The 21,927-nt window shown below is 41.5% G+C and overlaps 1 protein-coding gene across 2 annotated transcripts in view; it reads right to left on the bottom strand.

Annotated features, from left to right (window-relative positions):
• Positions 1-20,766, bottom strand: part of LOC115115415 (up-regulator of cell proliferation-like) — a 492,735-nt gene extending 471,969 nt beyond the window's left edge. The window contains exons 1-7 of one of the 2 annotated variants that reach the window (XM_065003579.1): positions 20,561-20,766; positions 11,359-11,401; positions 10,904-11,170; positions 9,737-10,003; positions 6,027-6,296; positions 1,435-1,695; positions 673-942 (exon numbers count right to left, since the gene is read on the bottom strand). In XM_065003579.1, coding sequence (XP_064859651.1) covers positions 673-942; positions 1,435-1,695; positions 6,027-6,296; positions 9,737-10,003; positions 10,904-11,170; positions 11,359-11,401; positions 20,561-20,563 — 1,381 coding nt within the window. In that variant the 5' untranslated portion in view covers positions 20,564-20,766. The remainder of the gene's footprint in view (positions 1-672; positions 943-1,434; positions 1,696-6,026; positions 6,297-9,736; positions 10,004-10,903; positions 11,171-11,358; positions 11,402-20,560) is intronic. The other variant, XM_065003580.1, reaches the window with a different exon arrangement.
• Positions 20,767-21,927: the final 1,161 nt, after the last annotated feature.

Here is a 21,927-nt window from a genome sequence, read left to right as displayed (position 1 = left end):
TACAAAACGTTTAAAATACACCGCTGCCATCATGTGGCCATAATATGGCCCTGCTGGTATTTAAGAGCTGCTGGTTCAGTGCATCAGATGGAGAGATATTGGGATACCTACACCTCATGTTAGTGGCCACGGCATTTAGCCAGAAACTCCTGTTTATTTAGCTCCATATCCCTTTTACTTCAGATCCTAAGTTGGTGTTTGCTTATCTGAGACAAACCTTAGTGGGCATCCATGGTGGGTGGCTTTTAGATCCCCTTACTAGTGGCTTTGCCATCTTTCAGTGGGAACCCCCATGGTGTCTTTTAGAACCCGTTACTAGTGGCTTTGCCATCTTTCAGTGGGAACCCCCATGGTGTCTATTAGAACCCCTTACTAGTGGCTTTGCCATCTTTCAGTGGGAACCCCCATGGTGTCTTAGAACCCCTTACTAGTGGCTTTGCCATCTTTCAGTGGGAACCCCCATGGTGTCTATCAGACCCCTTTTGAAACCCTTTCTGTGTTTGGTTGTTGAAGTGATTATCTTTGTTAGTTCCCTTTTCTGGGAGTGATGACTGTTTGTCTTTTGGGAACATAAAACAGACACAGAATTATGATTTGTTAATTTACATTTGTCTTTTTGATATCTAGTCAAAATGTGACACCAGACAGAACTTAAGTAGGGTACTTCCTTACTTGTGGTGAGGGTTGTTGACACCAGTCGACTTTGCTTTCCATTTTCCAGCACAGTGCAGACAGTAACAGAGTACTGAGTACCACCTTGCAGGTCAGAGAGAGTGATGCTGTGTGAAGATGTGGTAGTGATGTGTGGTTCTGTCCCTAGACAGCGGTAGGAGATCTGGTAATGATGTTGGGTTTGGTCCAATCCTGGTGGCTGGATCCAGCTAACAGCAGCTAATGTGGTGTCCACTGAGTCAACAGTCAGCTGGTCTGGAGCAGGAAGTACTAAGAAATAGAAAGAAGAAAGAAGCTAAAAAATAGAAGTCACACAGAAGTTGGATTTAGGGGTTTCTGCTGAATCCATTTATCAATGGTGGTTCGCTGCTGCTACATTGTTGTCGCCACTCCAATTCCTTTAAATATCAAATAAAAGGACGCTGTGATTATAAATCCTCTCCACAATAACAAGTGTTTCACACTGTACTACTGATAAAGTTGAAGCAATCAGAGCAATCAACTCCTTGACATAATGACTCACACTAATGGGAAGCAAGCAAGAGTTCAGACACTATAAAAACATGTATTAATTTCAGCACCAAACTGCATGATGAGGTCTGGGGAATTAACCATCATATATTTCTCATCAGGGAAGATACTGGGCCTTTACATCACATATTGACACATCCATTATCATTAGTTCATAGTAATTTCAATAACTAGTTCAAGTTTAATCAGCTTTGACACTAAACATAATACTTAAGTAGGGTACTTCCTTACTTGTTGTGAGGGTTGTTGACACCAGTCGACTTTTCTTTCCATTTTCCAGCACAGTGCAGACAGTGACTGAGTATTCAGTAGCAGGTTTCAGGTCAGAGAGAGTGATAATGGGTGAAGATGTGGTAGTGTAGTGGGGTTCTGTCCCTGGACAGCGGTAGGAGATCTGGTAATGATGTTGGGTTTGGTCCAATCCTGGTGGCTGGTTCCAGCTAACAGCAGCTGATGTGGTGTCAACAGTCAGCTGGCCAGGAGCAGTGGGTACTAAGGGGAAATACACTTTTGTCAGGGCTATTGTTTATCTCTAGAAACTGCAGAAGAAAAGTAGAATAGTACTTGAAAAATAAGCAATTCCTTTTAATATGGGAAAAAATAAGCTAAAGCAGAAGTCAGAACAGAGGTCAGATATGTAATGTAAAAAAAAAGAAGAGTTTCTACTATATTCATTAATAAATATAAATGAAAAGAATGGTGTAATTATATCTCCACAATAACAAGTGTTTAATACTGTACTACTGACCAAGGTAAAGCAAGCAGAAGCAGATCAACTCCTTGACATAATGACTCACAGGAATGGAATAATATATATATTTTATTTATTTATTTAACCTTTATTTATCCAGGTAGGCCAGTTGAGAACAAGTTCTCATTTACAACTGCGACCTGGCCAAGATAATGCAAAGCAGTGCGACACAAACCACAGCACAGCGTTACACATGGAATAAACAAACGTACAGTCAATTACAAAATATAAAAAGGTATATACAGTGTGTGCAAATGAGGTAAGATTAGGGAGGTAAGGCAATAAATAGGCCATAGTGGCAAAATAATTACAATTTAGCAATTAAACACTGGAGTGATAGATGTGCAAAAGATGGATGTGCAAGTAGAGATACTGGGGTGCAAGTAGAGACACTGGGGTGCAAAGGAGGAAAAAATACAATATGGGGATGAGGTAGTTGGGTGGGCTATTTACAGATGGGCTATGTACAGGTGCAATGATATGTAAGCTGCTCTGACAGCTGGTGCTTAAAGTTAGAGAGGGAGATATGAGTCTCCAGCTTCAGTGACTTTTGCAGTTCGTTCCAGTCATTTTTAGCAGAGAACTGGAAGGAAAGGTGGCCAAAGGAGGAATTGGCTTTGGGGGTGACCAGTGAAATATACCTGCTGGAACACATACTACGGATGGGTGCTGCTATGGTGACCAGTGAGCTGAGATAAGGCGGGGCTTTACCTAGAAAATACTTATACTACCCACCACTGCGACCTGTATGCTCTCGTTGGCTGGCCCTCGCCTCATATTCGTCACCAAACCCACTGGCTCCAGGTCATCTATATGGGGCTTTGGTGATAAAACGGATGGCACTGTGATACACTGCATCCAATTGCTGAGTAGAGTGTTGGAGGCTATTTTGTAAATGACATTGCCGAAGTCAAGGATCGGTAGGATAGTCAGTTTTACGAGGGTATGTTTGGCAGCATGAGTGAAGGATGCTTTGTTTGTGAAATAGGAGGCAGATTCTAGATTTAATTTTGGATTGGAGATGCTTAATATGCGTCTGGAAGGAGAGTTTACAGTCTAACCAGACACTTAGGTATTTGTAGTTATCCACGTATTCTAAGTCAGAACCGTCCAGACAGGTGATGCTGGACGGGCGGCAGGTGCGGGCAGCGATCGGTTGAAGAGCATGCATTTAGTTTTACTTGCATTCAAGAGCAGTTGGAGGCCACGGAAGGAGTGTTGTATGGCACTGAAGCTCATCTGGAGGTTAGTTAACACAGTCTCCAAAGAAGGGCCAGAAGTATACAGAATGGTGTTGTCTGCGTAGAGGTGAATCAGAGAATCACCCGCAGCAAGAGCGACATCATTGATGTATACAGAGAAAATAGTCGGCCCGAGAATTGAACCCTGTGGCACTCCCATAGAGACTGCCAGACGTCCAGACAACAGGCCTTCTGATTTGACACACTGAACTCTATCTGAGAAGTAGTTGGTGAACCAGGCGAGACAGTCATTTGAGAAGCCAAGGCTATTGAGTCTGCCGATAAGAATGCGGTGATTGACAGTCGAAAGCCTTGGCCAGGTCGATGAATACGGTAGCACAGTATTGTCTTTTATCGATGGCGGTTATGATGTCGTTTAGGACCTTGAGTGTGGCTGAGGTGCACCCATGACCAGCTCGGAAACCAAAATGTAATCGCAGAGAAGGTACGGTGGGATTCGAAATGCTTTGTTAACTTGGCTTTCGAAGACATTAGAGAGGCAGGGTAGGATAGATATAGGTCTGTAACAGTTTGGGTCTAGGGTGTCTCTCCTTTTGAAGAGGGGGATGGTCGCGGCAACTTTCCAATCTTTGGGGATATCAGGCGATACGAAAGAGAGTTGAACAGGCTAGTAAAAGGGGTTGCAACAATTGCGGTGGATAATTTTAGAAAGAGAGGGTCCAGATTGTCTAGCCCAGCTGATTTGTAGGGTTCCAGATATTGCAGCTCTTACAGAACATCAGCTATCTGGATTTAGGTGAAGGAGAAGCTGGGGAGGCTTGGGCAATTGCTATGGGGGGTGCAGAGTTGTTGACCGTGGTAGGGGTAGCCAGGTGGAAAGCATGGCCAGCTGTAGAAAAATGCTTATTGAAATTCTCAATCATCTCAGATATATCGGTGGTGACAGTGTTTCCTAGCCTCAGAGCAGTGGGCAGCTGGGAGGAGGTGCTCTTATTCTCCATGGACTTTACACTGTCCCAGAACATTTTGGAGTTTGTGCTACAAGATGCAAATTTCTGTTTGAAAAAGCTAGCCTTTTCTTTCCTAGCTGCCTGTGTATATTGGTCCCTAACTTCCCTGAAAAGTTGCATATCGTGGGGGCTATTCAAAAGCGTGAAAGCGTGAACCTTGATATTAGTGCTTTCGCAAAGTATTAAGACCCCTTAACTTTTCCACACTCTGTGACATTACAGCCTTTTTCTAAAATGTTTTAAATAATGTTTTCCCCCTTGTCAATCTACACACAATACTCCATAATGACAAAACATTTGTATTTTTTTTATATTGCAAATTTGATTTAAAAAAACAACTGAAACATCACATTTACATTAATACTCAGACCCTTTACTCATTACTCTGTTGAAGCAGCTTTGGAAGCGATTACATCCGTGAGTCTTCTTGGGTATGACGCTACAAGCTTGGCATACCTGTATTTGGGAAGTTAATCCCATTCTTTTTCGATCTTCTCAAGCTCTGTCAGGTTGGATGGGGGTGTCAAAGCACAGATATTATCAGGTCTTTCCAGAGATGTTTCATCGGGTTCAAGTTCGGGCCCTGGCTGGGCCACTCAAGGACATTCACAGTCTTGTCCCGAAGCCAATCCTGAATTGTCTTGGCTGTGTGCTTAGGGTCATTGTCCTGTTGGAAGGTGAACCTTCCACCCAGTCTGAGGTCCTGAGCGCTCTGGGGCAGATTTTCATCAAGGATCTTTCTGTACTTTGCTCCGTTAATCTCGTCCTCGATCATGACTAGTCTCCCAGTCCCTGCCACTGAAAAACATCCCCACAGCATGATGCTGCCACCAACATGCTTCACCGTAGGGATGGTGCCAGGTTTCCTACAGACGTGACGATTACATTCAGGCCAAAGAGTTCAATCTTGGTTTCATCAGACCAAAGAATCTTGTTTCTCATGGTCTGAGAGTCCTTTAGGTGGCTCTTGGCAAACTCCAAATGGGCTTTCATTAGCCTTTTACTGAGTAACAGCTTCCGTCTGGACAATCTAACATAAAGGCCTGATTGGTGGAGTGATGCAGGGTTGGTTGTCCTTCTGGAAGGTTCTTCCATTCCACAGAGGAACTCTGGAGCTCTGTCAGAGTGACCATCGGTTTCTCGGTCACTTACCTGACTAAGGCCCTTCTCCCCTGAAAGCTCAGTTTTGGCCAGCTCTAGGAAGAGTTTTGGTGGTAACAAACTTCTTCCATTTAAGAATGATGGAAGCCACTGTGTTCTTGGGGACCTTCAATGCTGCAGACGTTTTTTGGTAACCTTCCCCAGATCTGTGCCTCGACACATTCCTGTTTCTGAGCTCTATGGACAATTCCTTCCACCAAATGGCTTGGTTTTTGCTCTGAGATGCACTGTCACCTGTGGGACCTTATATAGACAGGTGTGTGCCTTTCCAAATCATGTCCAATCAATTGAATTTACCACAGGTGCACTACAATCAAGTTGTAGAAACATATCAAGGAGGACCAATGGAAATAGGATGCACCTAAGCTCAATTTCAAGTCTCATAGCAAAGAGTCTGAATACTTATGTAAACAAGGTATGTTTTTTATTTGTAATAAATTTGCAACAAATTCTCATAACCATTTTTTGCTTTGCCATTATGGGCTATTGTTTGTAGATTGACAAGCAAAATATTCTAAATCCATTTTAGAATAAAGCTGGAATGCAACAAAATGTGGAAAAAGTCAGGTGGTCTGAATACTTTAAGAATGCACCGCATAAACAACTTTTAGTGATTTCACCAAACTGCATTTTGAGATCTGGGGAATTCACATATAGTCATTTTGATAACCAGAACTAATACTTAAGTAGGGTAGTTACCTGTGGTGAAGGTTGTTAACACCAGTTGACTTTGCTTTCCATTTTCCAGCACAGTACAGACAGTGACAGAGTATTCAGTAGCAGGTTTCAGGTCACAGAGAGTGATTCTGGGTGAAGATGTGGTAGTGATGTGTGGTTTTATCCCTGGACAGCGGTAGGAGATCTGGTAATGATGTTGGGTGTGGTCCAATCCTGGTGGCTGGTTCCAGCTAACAGCAGCTGATGTGGTGTCCACTGAGTCAACAGTCAGCTGGTCTGGAGCAGGAAGTACTAAGGGAAAATAAACACATTATTGTCAGGGTTACAGTTTAACTCCAGATATACACTGAGTGTACAAAACATGAAGGATACCTGCTCTTTCCATGACAGACTTTCTATGACAGACCAGGTGAATCCAGATGAAAGATATGATCCTTTTTGATGTCACTCGTTAAATATACTTTAATCAGTGTAGATGAAGGGGGAGGAGACAGGTTAAAGAAGGATTTTTAAGCCTTGAGACGTATATTATGTGTGCCATTCAGAGGGTGAATGAGCAAGACAGAAATATTTAAGTGCCTTTAAACAGGGTATGGTAGGTGCCAGGAGCATAAGTTTGGGTCAAGAACTGCAACACTGGTAAGTTTTTCACACTCCACAGTTTCAAGTGTGTATCAAGAATGTTCCACCACCCAAAGAACATCCAGCCAACTTGACACAACTGTAGGAAACATTGGAGTCAACATGGGCCAGCATCCCTGTGGAACGCTTTCGACACCTTGTAGAGTCTATGATCCAACAGATTGAGGCTGTTCTGAGGGCAAAATGTTTGTACACTCAAATGTAATTAAATGTTTAATAGATGTCCCACTTAACATTTCTTAAAAATTGTATAATCAGAAAAATGTAAAAGAAAGTCCTCAAGCTTTTGATGAAGACATACATAACTTCCTCTCAGATAATAGCTGAACTAGGCCTCTTTCAGCCTCCCCAGCAGTACAACATCTCTTGATTAGGCTGCTAAGTGTTTCACTAAGATTGCTGTAGTATTTTAAGATGTTCTAGCTAGGGATGTGGAGGACATGACATTTTGTCAGCCGGTTATTGTCATGCAATCATTATGGCAATCATCCATGTTTATAGCCAGTTAGAAACTGCTAGCCATTGGCTGCTAACAGCTGACAACTGCTAACTGGCAAGCACAAAAAGTGAAGAGCTTCGGGAGTACAGACTCCAAGAAATCGGCTGATCGCCCTCTAGTGGTGCAAGTAAGAACTGCTGAAAATGCAGTCAAAGACAATTATTCTGTCAAGATTATTCTGTCAAAATAAGTATTTTTTTAGAATCGAAATAGAGGAAGACTAAGAACAAATAAATGTGACGTGTAAATGATAACTCATTTAGAATAGGAAATGAATACATGTATTACAATGCTGGAAGTGAATCCAGGAATTAAAGAATTAACTATGCAAATGAGCAAAAGCTGTGTACATAAAGGAAATAGACGCCTGGCTCAAATAGAAGCCTGGCTCTGATAATTGCCTGTTGTGTCCAGGGATTTATGCAAATAAACGCCTGGGATATGATGCATAGCTTTGCAATATCTATATCTTTTTTTAAAGTCAATTGAATATACACCATCACAATAATCAATGATTTATGTTAGGAGGACTAAAGAAACATTATGATATGAAGACAATGTATTTCAGAAGAACAGAAGATTTGACCTACTGTACGTTATCTGGCAATGTGCAATAGACTGTAGGCTTGCTCATTTAGCAGACAATATATGCTTAAGTCCTGTGCGATTATTTTATATTATATACATTTATAGTAGGAAGAATATAATTGAATTTAGCTGATTAAAATAGAGAGGATATTTTTCCCAATCCAGAGCTGGTGCGCATACGAAGTGTCTATGTTGAGCGTAAAAGTGATCATTTGAAACAGGTCCTATATGCAAGATTCAAAGTTATTTGGTAACTTTAGTTTTGAATTATAGAAACCCTTAGAATGTCTTAGAAATGAAAACATATATGGGCTGCATGATAGGACTATAGGGACCGAGCGCAAGCAAAAAAGCTTCAGGCTGCACACACTGTTCTCTCATCAAGTGATCATATTTTCACCCATCAGACTATTCTCAATTTAATCTTGCCTTTACAATATTGAACAAAAATATAAAAGCAACATGTAAAGGGTTGGTCCCATGTTTCATTCGTTGGAATAAAATATCCTAGAAATGTTCCATTTGCACAAAACGCTAATTTCTCTCAAATTGGTTTACATCCCTGTCAGTGAGTATTTATCCTTTGCCAAGATAATCCATCCACCTGACAGGCGAGGTATTAAACAGCATGATCATTACACAGGTGCTGGGGGAAATATTGGGCCACTATAAAATGTGCAGTTTTGTCACAACACAATGCCAAGGATGACTTTTGAGGGATTGTGCAATTAGCATACTGACTGCAGGAATGTCTACCAGAGATGTTGACAAATAATTGAATGTTCATATTTCATCCATAAGCCGCTTCCAACATCGTTTTAGAGATTTTTGCAGTACTTTCAACCAGCCTCACAATCACAGACCGCGTGCAACCACGTTAGCCCAGTGCCTCCACATCTGTCTTCTTCACCTGCGGGATTGTCTGAGACCAGCCACCTGGAGAGCTGATGAAACTGAGGAGTATTTCTGTCTGTAATAAAGCCCTTTTGTGGGGGAAAACTCATTCTGATTGGCTGGGCCTGGCTCCCATTGTGAAATGCATAGATAAGGGCCTAATGAATTTATTTCAATTGACAGATTTCCTTATATGAACTTTAACTCAGTAAAATTATATAAAATGTTGTGTTTATATTTTGTTCAGTATAATACGTCAAATCTGTTTTCGATTTCAGTAGCTGTGTGTGGGTAAAATCACAGGGGAAGGCCCCCAAAGTAATGTTTCAGAAATGTTTCGATCACTAAACAACTATTGATCAAAGTTGTAATTCCGCTAGGGACCTGTTTTCATCGCATTATGTCTCCAGTCAATAACCTGTACAGTGGGTGTGTTTTCACCTGTGTTCTCATTTAATTAGCATCTAAATAAATAATTAAACAAATTTCCGTAGTTCTGAAACATAAGTAAGGCTCAGGTTTTTGCAGATGCAACGAGTATACGAATGGTAATATGATACGAGGTCATGATTCATAAGTTGACTGTTTATAGATGTGATAGGTAAAGACCTTGAAGATTTTAATTCGGGAGATGGTAACTCTTTAAAGAACCGCTCTCGTGGTGCGCCAAATCCTAATGAGTTAAGTGTTACATGATTCATTTTATTGGGTAACAATGAAACATAGTTCATTGATTAGCTTAACATTAATCTGAGGACTGTTATTTAAAGTCACTACACTGTCCATGGTTCTGATTTGATGATGTTGAAAGGTCATGTAACTGTCTGTTACTGTACATGCAATATGCCGCAACAGCCCTATTTCTACCTTAACATTTTAGTTCACCTCATTTTCAAAAATATTTATCACTTAAACATTTAATAAAATGTTTATAGCCTTAAGGGTGGAAAAGTAGAATAAAGCCAGGGCTTTAGATATGGGAGAAAAACACACACACACAAAAAAAAGATGACTAACAACAAAACAAAAATGTTATTTGTAAAGTAACAAAATCTCTCCAGTTACTGGTAAAAAGATGATGAGCTGTAATTGGGGGAAGATCTCTTACAGGTGCAGATTGTTGTAGAGACAGGTTCACTCTGTTCCCCATTGCTCAGCACAGTTGCAACACTAACAGTGTACTTGGTGCCAGGATGCAGGTTTGAGAAGGTTTTGTGGCAGTCGTCAGTAACGGCTGTGAGGGGGTCTGTTCCTGGGATGCAGTTGGATATGAAGAAGCGTTGTGGAACTTTCTCCATCCCTTCAGCCTTGGACCAGTGGAGAGTGAAGGAGGTCTCTTCCAAATGGTCTATCTTTAAAACTCTGGGTGGGACCACTGAAACAAAAATCAATATTTGTTTAGAATAGAGGATATGCTGTTTTTGACAGAGAGTCCAAAAATGTCTCTAGTAATGAATGACTGATGTAGTCTGGATAAAAACACAAGTTAGCCTACTGTACCTGTGGATAGGGATGCTGAGACCTACTGTACCTGTGGATAGGGATGCTGAGACCTACTGTACCTGTGGATAGGGATGCTGAGACCTACTGTACCTGTGGATAGGGATGCTGAGACCTACTGTACCTGTGGATAGGGATGCTGAGACCTACTGTACCTGTGGATAGGGATGCTGAGACCTACTGTACCTGTGGATAGGGATGCTGAGACCTACTGTACCTGTGGATAGGGATGCTGAGACCTACTGTACCTGTGGATAGGGATGCTGAGACCTACTGTACCTGTGGATAGGAATGCTGAGACCTACTGTACCTGTGGATAGGGATGCTGAGACCTACTGTACCTGTGGATAGGGATGCTGAGACCTACTGTACCTGTGGATAGGGATGCTGAGACCTACTGTACCTGTGGATAGGGATGCTGAGACCTACTGTACCTGTGGATAGGGATGCTGAGACCTACTGTATCTGTGGATAGGGATGCTGAGACCTACTGTACCTGTGGATAGGGATGCTGAGACCTACTGTACCTGTGGATAGGGATGCTGAGACCTACTGTACCTGTGGATAGGGATGCTGAGACCTACTGTATCTGTGGATAGGGATGCTGAGACCTACTGTACCTGTGGATAGGGATGCTGAGACCTACTGTACCTGTGGATAGGGATGCTGAGACCTACTGTACCTGTGGATAGGGATGCTGAGACCTACTGTATCTGTGGATAGGGATGCTGAGACCTACTGTACCTGTGGATAGGGATGCTGAGACCTACTGTACCTGTGGATAGGGATGCTGAGACCCATCTGCTTTGTCTTCCATCTTCTCCCTCTGTAGCCATGTTGAACTGGTACTTTTCACCAGGTCTGAGACTGCTTATTTTAAGATGATACACATCTTTCACTCTTGTTGAGCTTGTTTCACCATCACACCCCCAGGTCACTCTGAATGTCTGTGGTCCGATCAGCCCCTGAGGAGAACTCCAGCTCAGAGACACAGAATCTAATGTCAGCAACAGGACCTGGATGTCACCAGGAGGGGGCAGCACTGGTGAAGGAATAACGAGAGAGAGTGAAACTAGACTTTATTGACAATAAAATTACATAAACAGGTGTATTATTCATCCCAGCAGTAAAGGGACAACAATTTATATCTTAGTAAATGTATCCTCTTAAATGTAGATTTAAATTAAATAATATAGTTTGGGTCAGTTTATTCTGTGTTTCCATACCTACCATCATCTGAGGACTGCATTGTGTGCTGGTCGCCATCACAACTCTTAAAGTGTGAGAACAAAATAAGAATGAGTAATTTCTATAACCACATAAATGGTTATTTTGCTAAATGTACAACAGATATTTAAAAGTCAAGATACATCAACTGCTTTTGACATACTGGTAACCTACAAAACAATGGAAACACTGGAGTAAATGAGGGATACAAAGTATATACACACAGGTGTGGTTCCTGAGTTAATTAAGCCATTAAAACATCCCATCATGCATTGGGTCATGTATAACTACTTCCAGTTGCCCATTATTTTGGCTAAGAGGGCTAGAAGATATCTCAGTGACTCTGAAAGAGGGCTCTGAAAGGAGCGTAAGGGCTTTAAAGGGTGTGTCTGTCTCCAGATCTCAAACCAATGAAACACTTATAGGAGACTCTGGAGCCAAGCCTGAGGCAGCGTTTTACACCACAATCTACAAAACACCAAATGATGGAATTTGTCTTGGAAGAAAGGTGTCGCATCCCTCCAATAGAGTTCCAGACACTTGTAGAATGTATGGCAAGGTGTATTGAAGCTGTTCTGGCTCATGGTGGCTCCTTGTTAAGATACTTTATTTGGTCAGATACCTGTATATTCTTTCACATTCCCACTTATACATTTACATTTAAGTCATTTAAGCAGACGCTCTTATACGGGCACTGAAGTTCTCCTGAATGTTTTGCCACGGTGAAGGAGAGTGTGCCAGGAAACAAGCACAATTGCAGGTTTCATTGTATTCTAAAAATAATAATGTTCGGATAAAACACTGACGGTGTCGTCACCCATTGCAACAATAGTTCTGTTGATACGGTACCTGACCTAACTGTTAAGCATCCTCAGAACTGTACAACCCTTAGTAATGAAACAAGATAAAACAGTAGCTACCTGTCTTGTAATGGTAACCTAGGCTATCTTGTAATGGTAGCCAAATATTATATAAATAAATTATAATCATTATGTAATTAGGTTATTTCGTTGTCTTTTTCATGTCGGTCATCTTTTAGGAAATTGTGTTAGGCAGGTCATTCCTACAATGTGGTGCCTTTTGGACCTCATAACTTTTGGAGGAAAAAATTATAATATATTTTGTAGTATTCTATCAGAAAAAGGACATGTATGACTGAGCAAGTTTGAGCTAGTACAATGGTGGACACTTGAACAGGATTTGAACTTCTCTATCAAACATCTTTTAACATTTAGAAATTCAGTGATTTTTCTCTATTTAACCAAACAGGGTTGACATGTATGAGTGGGACATACAGATACGAGTGGGACATACAGATATGAGTGGGACATACAGTGGGACATACAGATATGAGTGGGACATACAGATATGAGTGGGACATACAGATACGAATGGGACATACAGATATGAGTGGGACATACAGTGGGACATACAGATATGAGTGGGACATACAGATATGAGTGGGACATACAGTGGGACATACAGATATGAGTGGGACATACAGATATGAGTGGGACATACAGTGGGACATACAGATATGAGTGGGACATACAGATATGAGTGGGACATACAGTGGGACATACAGATATGAGTGGGACATACAGATATGAGTGGGACATACAGTGGGACATACAGATATGAGTGGGACATACAGATATGAGTGGGACATACAGTGGGACATACAGATATGAGTGGGACATACAGATATGAGTGGGACATACAGTGGGACATACAGATATGAGTGGGACATACAGATATGAGTGGGACATACAGTGGGACATACAGATATGAGTGGGACATACAGATATGAGTGGGACATACAGATATGAGTGGGACACACAGTGGGACATACAGATATGAGTGGGACATACAGTGGGACATACAGATATGAGTGGGACATACAGATATGAGTGGGACATACAGTGGGACATACAGATATGAGTGGGACATACAGTGGGACATACAGATATGAGTGGGACATACAGTGGGACATACAGATATGAGTGGGACATACAGATATGAGTGGGACATACAGTGGGACATACAGATATGAGTGGGACATACAGATATGAGTGGGACATACAGATATGAGTGGGACACACAGTGACATACAGATATGAGTGGGACATACAGTGGGACATACAGATATGAGTGGGACATACAGATATGAGTGGGACATACAGTGGGACATACAGATATGAGTGGGACATACAGATATGAGTGGGACATACAGTGGGACATACAGATATGAGTGGGACATACAGATATGAGTGGGACATACAGATATGGGACATACAGATATGGGACATACAGATATGGGACATACAGTGGGACATACAGATATGAGTGGGACATACAGTGGGACATACAGATAGTGGGACATACAGATATGAGTGGGACATACAGTGGGACATACAGATATGAGTGGGACATACAGATATGGGAGTGGGACATACAGATATGAGTGGGACATACAGATATGAGTGGGACATACAGATATGAGTGGGACATACAGTGGGACATACAGATATGAGTGGGACATACAGATATGAGTGGGACATACAGATATGAGTGGGACATACAGATATGAGTGGGACATACAGTGGGACATACAGATATGAGTGGGACATACAGATATGAGTGGGACATACAGATATGAGTGGGACATACAGTGGGACATACAGATATGAGTGGGACATACAGTGGGACATACAGATATGAGTGGGACATACAGATATGAGTGGGACATACAGATATGAGTGGGACACACAGTGGGACATACAGATATGAGTGGGACATACAGTGGGACATACAGATATGAGTGGGACATACAGTGGGACATACAGATATGAGTGGGACATACAGATATGAGTGGGACATACAGATATGAGTGGGACATACAGTGGGACATACAGATATGAGTGGGACATACAGATATGAGTGGGACATACAGATATGAGTGGGACACACAGTGGGACATACAGATATGAGTGGGACATACAGTGGGACATACAGATATGAGTGGGACATACAGATATGAGTGGGACATACAGATATGAGTGGGACATACAGTGGGACATACAGATATGAGTGGGACATACAGATATGAGTGGGACATACAGTGGGACATACAGATATGAGTGGGACATACAGTGGGACATACAGATATGAGTGGGACATACAGATATGAGTGGGACATACAGATATGAGTGGGACATACAGTGGGACATACAGATATGAGTGGGACATACAGATATGAGTGGGACATACAGATGGGACATACAGATATGAGTGGGACATACAGATGAGTGGGACATACAGATATGAGTGGGACATACAGTGGGACATACAGATATGAGTGGGACATACAGATATGAGTGGGACATACAGTGGGACATGGGATATGAGTGGGACATACAGATGAGTGGGACATACAGTGGGACATACAGATATGAGTGGGACATACAGTGGGACATACAGATATGAGTGGGACATACAGTGGGACATACAGATATGAGTGGGACATACAGATATGAGTGGGACATACAGTGGGACATACAGATATGAGTGGGACATACAGATATGAGTGGGACATACAGTGGGACATACAGATATGAGTGGGACATACAGATATGAGTGGGACATACAGTGGGACATACAGATATGAGTGGGACATACAGATATGAGTGGGACATACAGTGGGACATACAGATATGAGTGGGACATACAGATATGAGTGGGACATACAGATATGAGTGGGACATACAGTGGGACATACAGATATGAGTGGGACATACAGATATGAGTGGGACATACAGTGGGACATACAGATATGAGTGGGACATACAGATATGAGTGGGACATACAGATATGAGTGGGACATACAGTGGGACATACAGATATGAGTGGGACATACAGATATGAGTGGGACACACAGTGGGACATACAGATATGAGTGGGACATACAGTGGGACATACAGATATGAGTGGGACATACAGTGGGACATACAGATATGAGTGGGACATACAGACATATATGAGTGGGACATACAGATATGAGTGGGACACACAGTGGGACATACAGATATGAGTGGGACATACAGTGGGACATACAGATATGAGTGGGACATACAGTGGGACATACAGATATGAGTGGGACATACAGATATGAGTGGGACATACAGATATGAGTGGGACATACAGTGGGACATACAGATATGAGTGGGACATACAGTGGGACATACAGATATGAGTGGGACATACAGATATGAGTGGGACATACAGATATGAGTGGGACATACAGTGGGACATACAGATATGAGTGGGACATACAGATATGAGTGGGACATACAGATATGAGTGGGACACACAGTGGGACATACAGATATGAGTGGGACATACAGTGGGACATACAGATATGAGTGGGACATACAGATATGAGTGGGACATACAGATATGAGTGGGACATACAGTGGGACATACAGATATGAGTGGGACATACAGATATGAGTGGGACATACAGTGGGACATACAGATATGAGTGGGACATACAGTGGGACATACAGATATGAGTGGGACACACAGATATGAGTGGGACATACAGATATGAGTGGGACATACAGTGGGACATATAGATATGAGTGGGACATACAGATGAGTGGGACATACAGTGGGACATACAGATATGAGTGGGACATACAGATGAGTGGGACATACAGATATGAGTGGGACATACAGTGGGACATACAGATATGAGTGGGACATACAGATATGAGTGGGACATACAGTGGGACATACAGATATGAGTGGGACATACAGATATGAGTGGGACATACAGATATGAGTGGGACACACAGTGGGACATACAGATATGAGTGGGACATACAGTGGGACATACAGATATGAGTGGGACATACAGATATGAGTGGGACATACAGTGGGACATACAGATATGAGTGGGACATACAGATATGAGTGGGACATACAGTGGGACATACAGATATGAGTGGGACATACAGATATGAGTGGGACATACAGTGGGACATACAAATATGAGTGGGACATACAGATATGAGTGGGACATACAGATATGAGTGGGACATACAGTGGGACATACAGATATGAGTGGGACATACAGATATGAGTGGGACATACAGTGGGACATACAGATATGAGTGGGACATACAGATATGAGTGGGACATACAGTGGGACATACAGATATGAGTGGGACATACAGATATGAGTGGGACACACAGTGGGACATACAGATATGAGTGGGACATACAGTGGGACATACAGATATGAGTGGGACATACAGATATGAGTGGGACATACAGATATGAGTGGGACACACAGTGGGACATACAGATATGAGTGGGACATACAGTGGGACATACAGATATGAGTGGGACATACAGTGGGACATACAGATATGAGTGGGACATACAGATATGAGTGGGACATACAGATATGAGTGGGACATACAGTGGGACATACAGATATGAGTGGGACATACAGATATGAGTGGGACACACAGTGGGACATACAGATATGAGTGGGACATACAGTGGGACATACAGATATGAGTGGGACATACAGATATGAGTGGGACATACAGATATGAGTGGGACATACAGTGGGACATACAGATATGAGTGGGACATACAGATATGAGTGGGACATACAGTGGGACATACAGATATGAGTGGGACATACAGTGGGACATACAGATATGAGTGGGACACACAGATATGAGTGGGACATACAGATATGAGTGGGACATACAGTGGGACATACAGATATGAGTGGGACATACAGATGAGTGGGACATACAGTGGGACATACAGATATGAGTGGGACATACAGATGAGTGGGACATACAGATATGAGTGGGACATACAGATATGAGTGGGACATACAGTGGGACATACAGATGAGTGGGACATACAGATGAGTGGGACATACAGTGGGACATACAGATATGAGTGGGACATACAGATGAGTGGGACATACAGTGGGACATACAGATATGAGTGGGACATACAGTGGGACATACAGATATGAGTGGGACATACAGTGGGACATAGTATACAGACTAACATCATGAAACATGAAAAAATAGATAAAACTGAGTGTTTATATTTCTGTAGCTTAAAACCATTGTTTTCCCACCAAAGAAATTATGACACTTCCTGAATGTGGTGTCATTTTAGGAAATGGTTGTTCTCTTAAATGGAGATTTACAACAAACTAACAGGGTGGAAAGTGACACACAGAACATCAGGGACACACAGAACATCTTAAACACAATAATAATAATGCAATAATACAAATAATTTAAAAAACATTATTGATTGAGAGAATTTAACTAGGACTATAAAATAATGAAGAAAGATACAATAATGTATTGCTTATGTTTCTTGCGGAAGTTGATGAATAATGTTATGGGTGTAAGATGGCACAGTGCTGCCATCTGTTGGTAAATGTTCATTACTGCAACTCTTGTGTTTTACCGGGGTGCTTGAGATACCCGGATGTGTTGTGATGTACTGAACAAGACTGGTTACTCGCATCAATGCCTCTGTCTCGTCATTTAACATTCAAACAAATAACACCCAGGGACATGGCAAAAACACTTTCATCCGCTGAAGAATAGTGTTCAAAATACATCCTTTCAGGATGAATATTTTAGTTTTTAAGGACCTTATATTTAAAGCATTTTGGAATCCACATTTGAAACTAAATAAAAAGTGATATTTCCTGGAGACAGAAAACGCACTGCGTTGTAGAAATGACCCAGGCCTAGGCTGGACACCTATCCGCCCGAACCTGGTCATGGCTAGATTGGATACAGTTTATGTATAATTGACGTCAAAGTTGTACCTTACTAGCCCAAATGTTCCAACCTGCCCCAACCATAGACAATAATAGAGGCCTCTAGTGGCCAAAGACCTATATTATAAATGAGCAGCGCCATTGAGGGATTTCATCATATTAAAACCTGTTAGGGCTATCCCTGAATACTGCCCCTTCTGGAGGAATTCGGCACCCATATAAACCATGATAAATTTTTGTCAAAAGTTGCTAATATATGCAATTAAAAATTGTTATCGAATAGGAAACACTCTAAAGCTTATAAAACCGTTTAAATTTTGTCTCTAGCTAAAGCAGAACTCTCAGGGCATGCATTCTCCCAAAGTCTCTCTTGTAATGGGAAAAGTTGCCCTCACTTTGACGTCATTGTTTACACACTTCCCAAAGAGCTATAACCATGGAAACACGTTCTATGTCTTCAGCGTGAAGCCTGCTTTCGATGAGGCCTGTAACTGCGAGAATCACGTGCTCACGAGACGTTCAGCGTGACCAAACGTCCCGGTGACGCACAAAAAAAATTTCACCAATGGGAGACTGAAGATTTCTCTCTCTTTCTCCCAGGACAGACTGAACAACGTGTGCTAATCTGTTCGCCCTCACGATTGCTGTAGACCTTTATAACATGCTAAGGCTTAATTATAAACATAGTTTGATAAGTTTACTCGAAATATAATGTATACTTTCGACGTTTTGGTGCGCAGCCACTTGAAATTTGCATACATTTCGACCGAAAAGTGTCTAGTTTGAGAACGGAAAGACACAGACTTGCAAACTGAACGCTAACTTGGTGAGTATTAACCCTTCCACGTCTTCTGAAGCAAGAACAGCCATGGTAAGGGAATATTTACGTCTTCATTTTGGGTTTCTGCCGACTCCATGATAGAGGAGTCAGCATGCTAACTGAGAGCGCCGACTCTCTATTATAGCCTAGTAAACGCCAAATGTAACGTTAAAAATAATTGTAACATAGCAATTGCATTTAGAAGAAGTTTATCTTGCCATACATATGTAAAACATGCATATTTAGTCAAAGTTTATGATGTGTATTCCTTGTTTGCTGACGTTATCTGCCGGAGCTATTTATTTCTCCTGACATTGGAGTAGCATTTTTTGAACGATGCATAATTGTAAACAGATATTTATGGATATATATTGCATATTATTGAAAAAAAATGAATGTACTGTGTAACATGTTATATTACTGTCATCTGATGAAGATTTCAAAAGGTTAGTGAAATTATTTTTCTTTTAATCCTGCGTTTGTTGATTGCATATTTTTTCCTACTTGGCTAAGCTAATGAAGTATGTATGCAGTGGTGGTTGGACATAAATATGTGCTATGTTTTCGCCGTAAAACATTTTAGAAATCTGACTTGCTGGGTAGATAAATAACTTCTTTATCTTTCATTTGAGCCATTTTTCAAGCGATTCTGTGGAGGTTAAATATTTTTAGGATTATTTCTTGCGTTCCCTGCGCCACATTACAGCTCAGGGGGGGTGGGGTGAGTTCCCAAAGGGGAACTAGTAGCCCTTGTAGTCAACTGGGTGGGACTTCCAACTTCACTGGCTGAAGAAGAAAATGTACTACTTTAAAATGGAGATACACTCATGGCGCTGCCCATGATTTCAGATGTTAAATGGCATAGATACAAAGTTGAGTCATCTATCTATCTCCATGGTCCCACCTTCAACCCCAAAATTGTCTGCATTTTTACCGTTTTTACGCATACGTTTTGTCTGGGTCGACTGGGAGCAGCTGCTACCGGAAGTCATAGGCCATGTCTGAAATCTACATACTATATAGAACGTACTGTTTAGTACAAATGAATGCAGTAAGTAAATACCTGAGTGTGTAAAGAAGATTCTCTTGGTCGAAATCTACCACGGCAGAAATTAGTTTAATATCCTGGCATTTAAAGTACTCACTTTTTGAAATTGTACATTATTTTCCAAATTTCACATAATATAAAAGTCCCTATTTTCGCCCATCCTAAAATGCCTACTAATTAAAAGCAAGTATGGGTATACACCGAACAAATGTAACGGAACTCAATTCTGCTTATAGCGCAATCAATGACATGACCTCCTTTCAAAGTGTGGAAGAAATACACTGAATACACTCGATCGTTGTGTAAAAGAGAATACGTTTCGTAGACTTCTTTGTGCGCCCCCTGCCATACTGGGCCTAGTTTGGTATTCTATATTTTTACCTGCCATTTATTAGCAAGAAGTTGAACATCGGCCATATTATCTTCACATTTCGTTTGGATAAATAAGATGTGACGCCAAAAGATCTGACACCTGACTTATATAATACAAATATTAACATACCATTTCTCCTGCTGTTGAGCTGTCTCGTGTGAAGCTACATAAAATAGTTGTCGAATTTACTTTCAGTTTCACTACTACTTTCACTTACTATTTCAGTTAAACACTATTTAAAATATTTATTATACATGAAAATATTTGATAAAGTTGAAATGTCTTCAGCTCTTGGTTAAATGCTGTTAACATACAAACAAACAAACAGACCAGAAAACATACAGTATTCTTCCTTGTTTTTTTGTCATTCCTGTGACAGTTGTACTCACTCCGTTGTTCCTCCAGGTGGAAGCAGAGGTATTTGTGGAGCTGATGGTCCTAAAACGTTGTCAGAAAGCAGACATGATAAGAGTGAAGAAGCTCAGGGATGATTTCAATGCGGTACGGAGACCCAATAAAATATTCATTATATTCAATGCTTTTATGAAATAAAGAGTGTGGTCACAGATTAAGTGACAGAACTTATTTTCTCTCAACCTGCTCTTTCTATACCTTTCTCCCTCTCTCTTTCATCTCTCTCTCTACACATTTCTCCCTCTCTTTCATCTCTCTTTCTACACCTCTCTCTCTACACCTCTCTCTCTACACCTTTCTCCCTCTCTTTCATCTCTCTTTCTACACCTCTCTCTCTACACCTTTCTCCCTCTCTCTTTCATCTCTCTCTCTACACCTCTCTCTCTACACCTTTCTCCCTCTCTATTTCATCTCTCTCTCTACACCTCTCTTTCTACACCTCTCTCTCTACACCTTTCTCCCTCTCTCTTTCATCTCTCTCTCTACAACTCTCTCTCTACACCTCTCTCTCTACACCTTTCTCCCTCTCTCTTTCATCTCTCTCTCTACACCTCTCTCTCTACACCTTTCTCCCTCTCTTTCATCTCTCTCTCTACACCTCTCTCTCTACACCTCTCTCTACACCTTTCTCCCTCTCTCTTTCATCTCTCTCTCTACACCTCTCTCTCTACACCTTTCTCCCTCTCTTTCATCTCTCTCTCTACACCTCTCTCTCTACACCTTTCTCCCTCTCTCTTTCATCTCTCTCTCTACACCTCTCTCTCTACACCTTTCTCCCTCTCTTTCATCTCTCTCTCTACACCTCTCTCTACACCTCTCTCTACACCTTTCTCCCCCTCTCTTTCATCTCTCTCTCTACACCTCTCTCTCTACACCTTTCTCCCTCTTTCATCTCTCTCTCTACACCTCTCTCTCTACACATTTCTCCCTCTCTCTTTCATCTCTCTCTACACCTTTCTCCCTCTCTCTTTCATCTCTCTCTCTACACCTCTCTTTCTCCATCCTCTTTCTCCATCTCTCTTTCTTCCTCCATCCCCTTCTTTCCATTTCCTCTCTATTTATTCAGATTTATTGTAGTTTAT

The sequence above is a fragment of the Oncorhynchus nerka genome, linkage group LG18 (genome assembly GCF_034236695.1).
Source record: "Oncorhynchus nerka isolate Pitt River linkage group LG18, Oner_Uvic_2.0, whole genome shotgun sequence".
Lineage (NCBI taxonomy): Eukaryota > Metazoa > Chordata > Actinopteri > Salmoniformes > Salmonidae > Oncorhynchus > Oncorhynchus nerka.
Note: the sequence above shows the minus strand (reverse complement) of the source record. Positions and strands in the feature narration are given on the sequence as shown.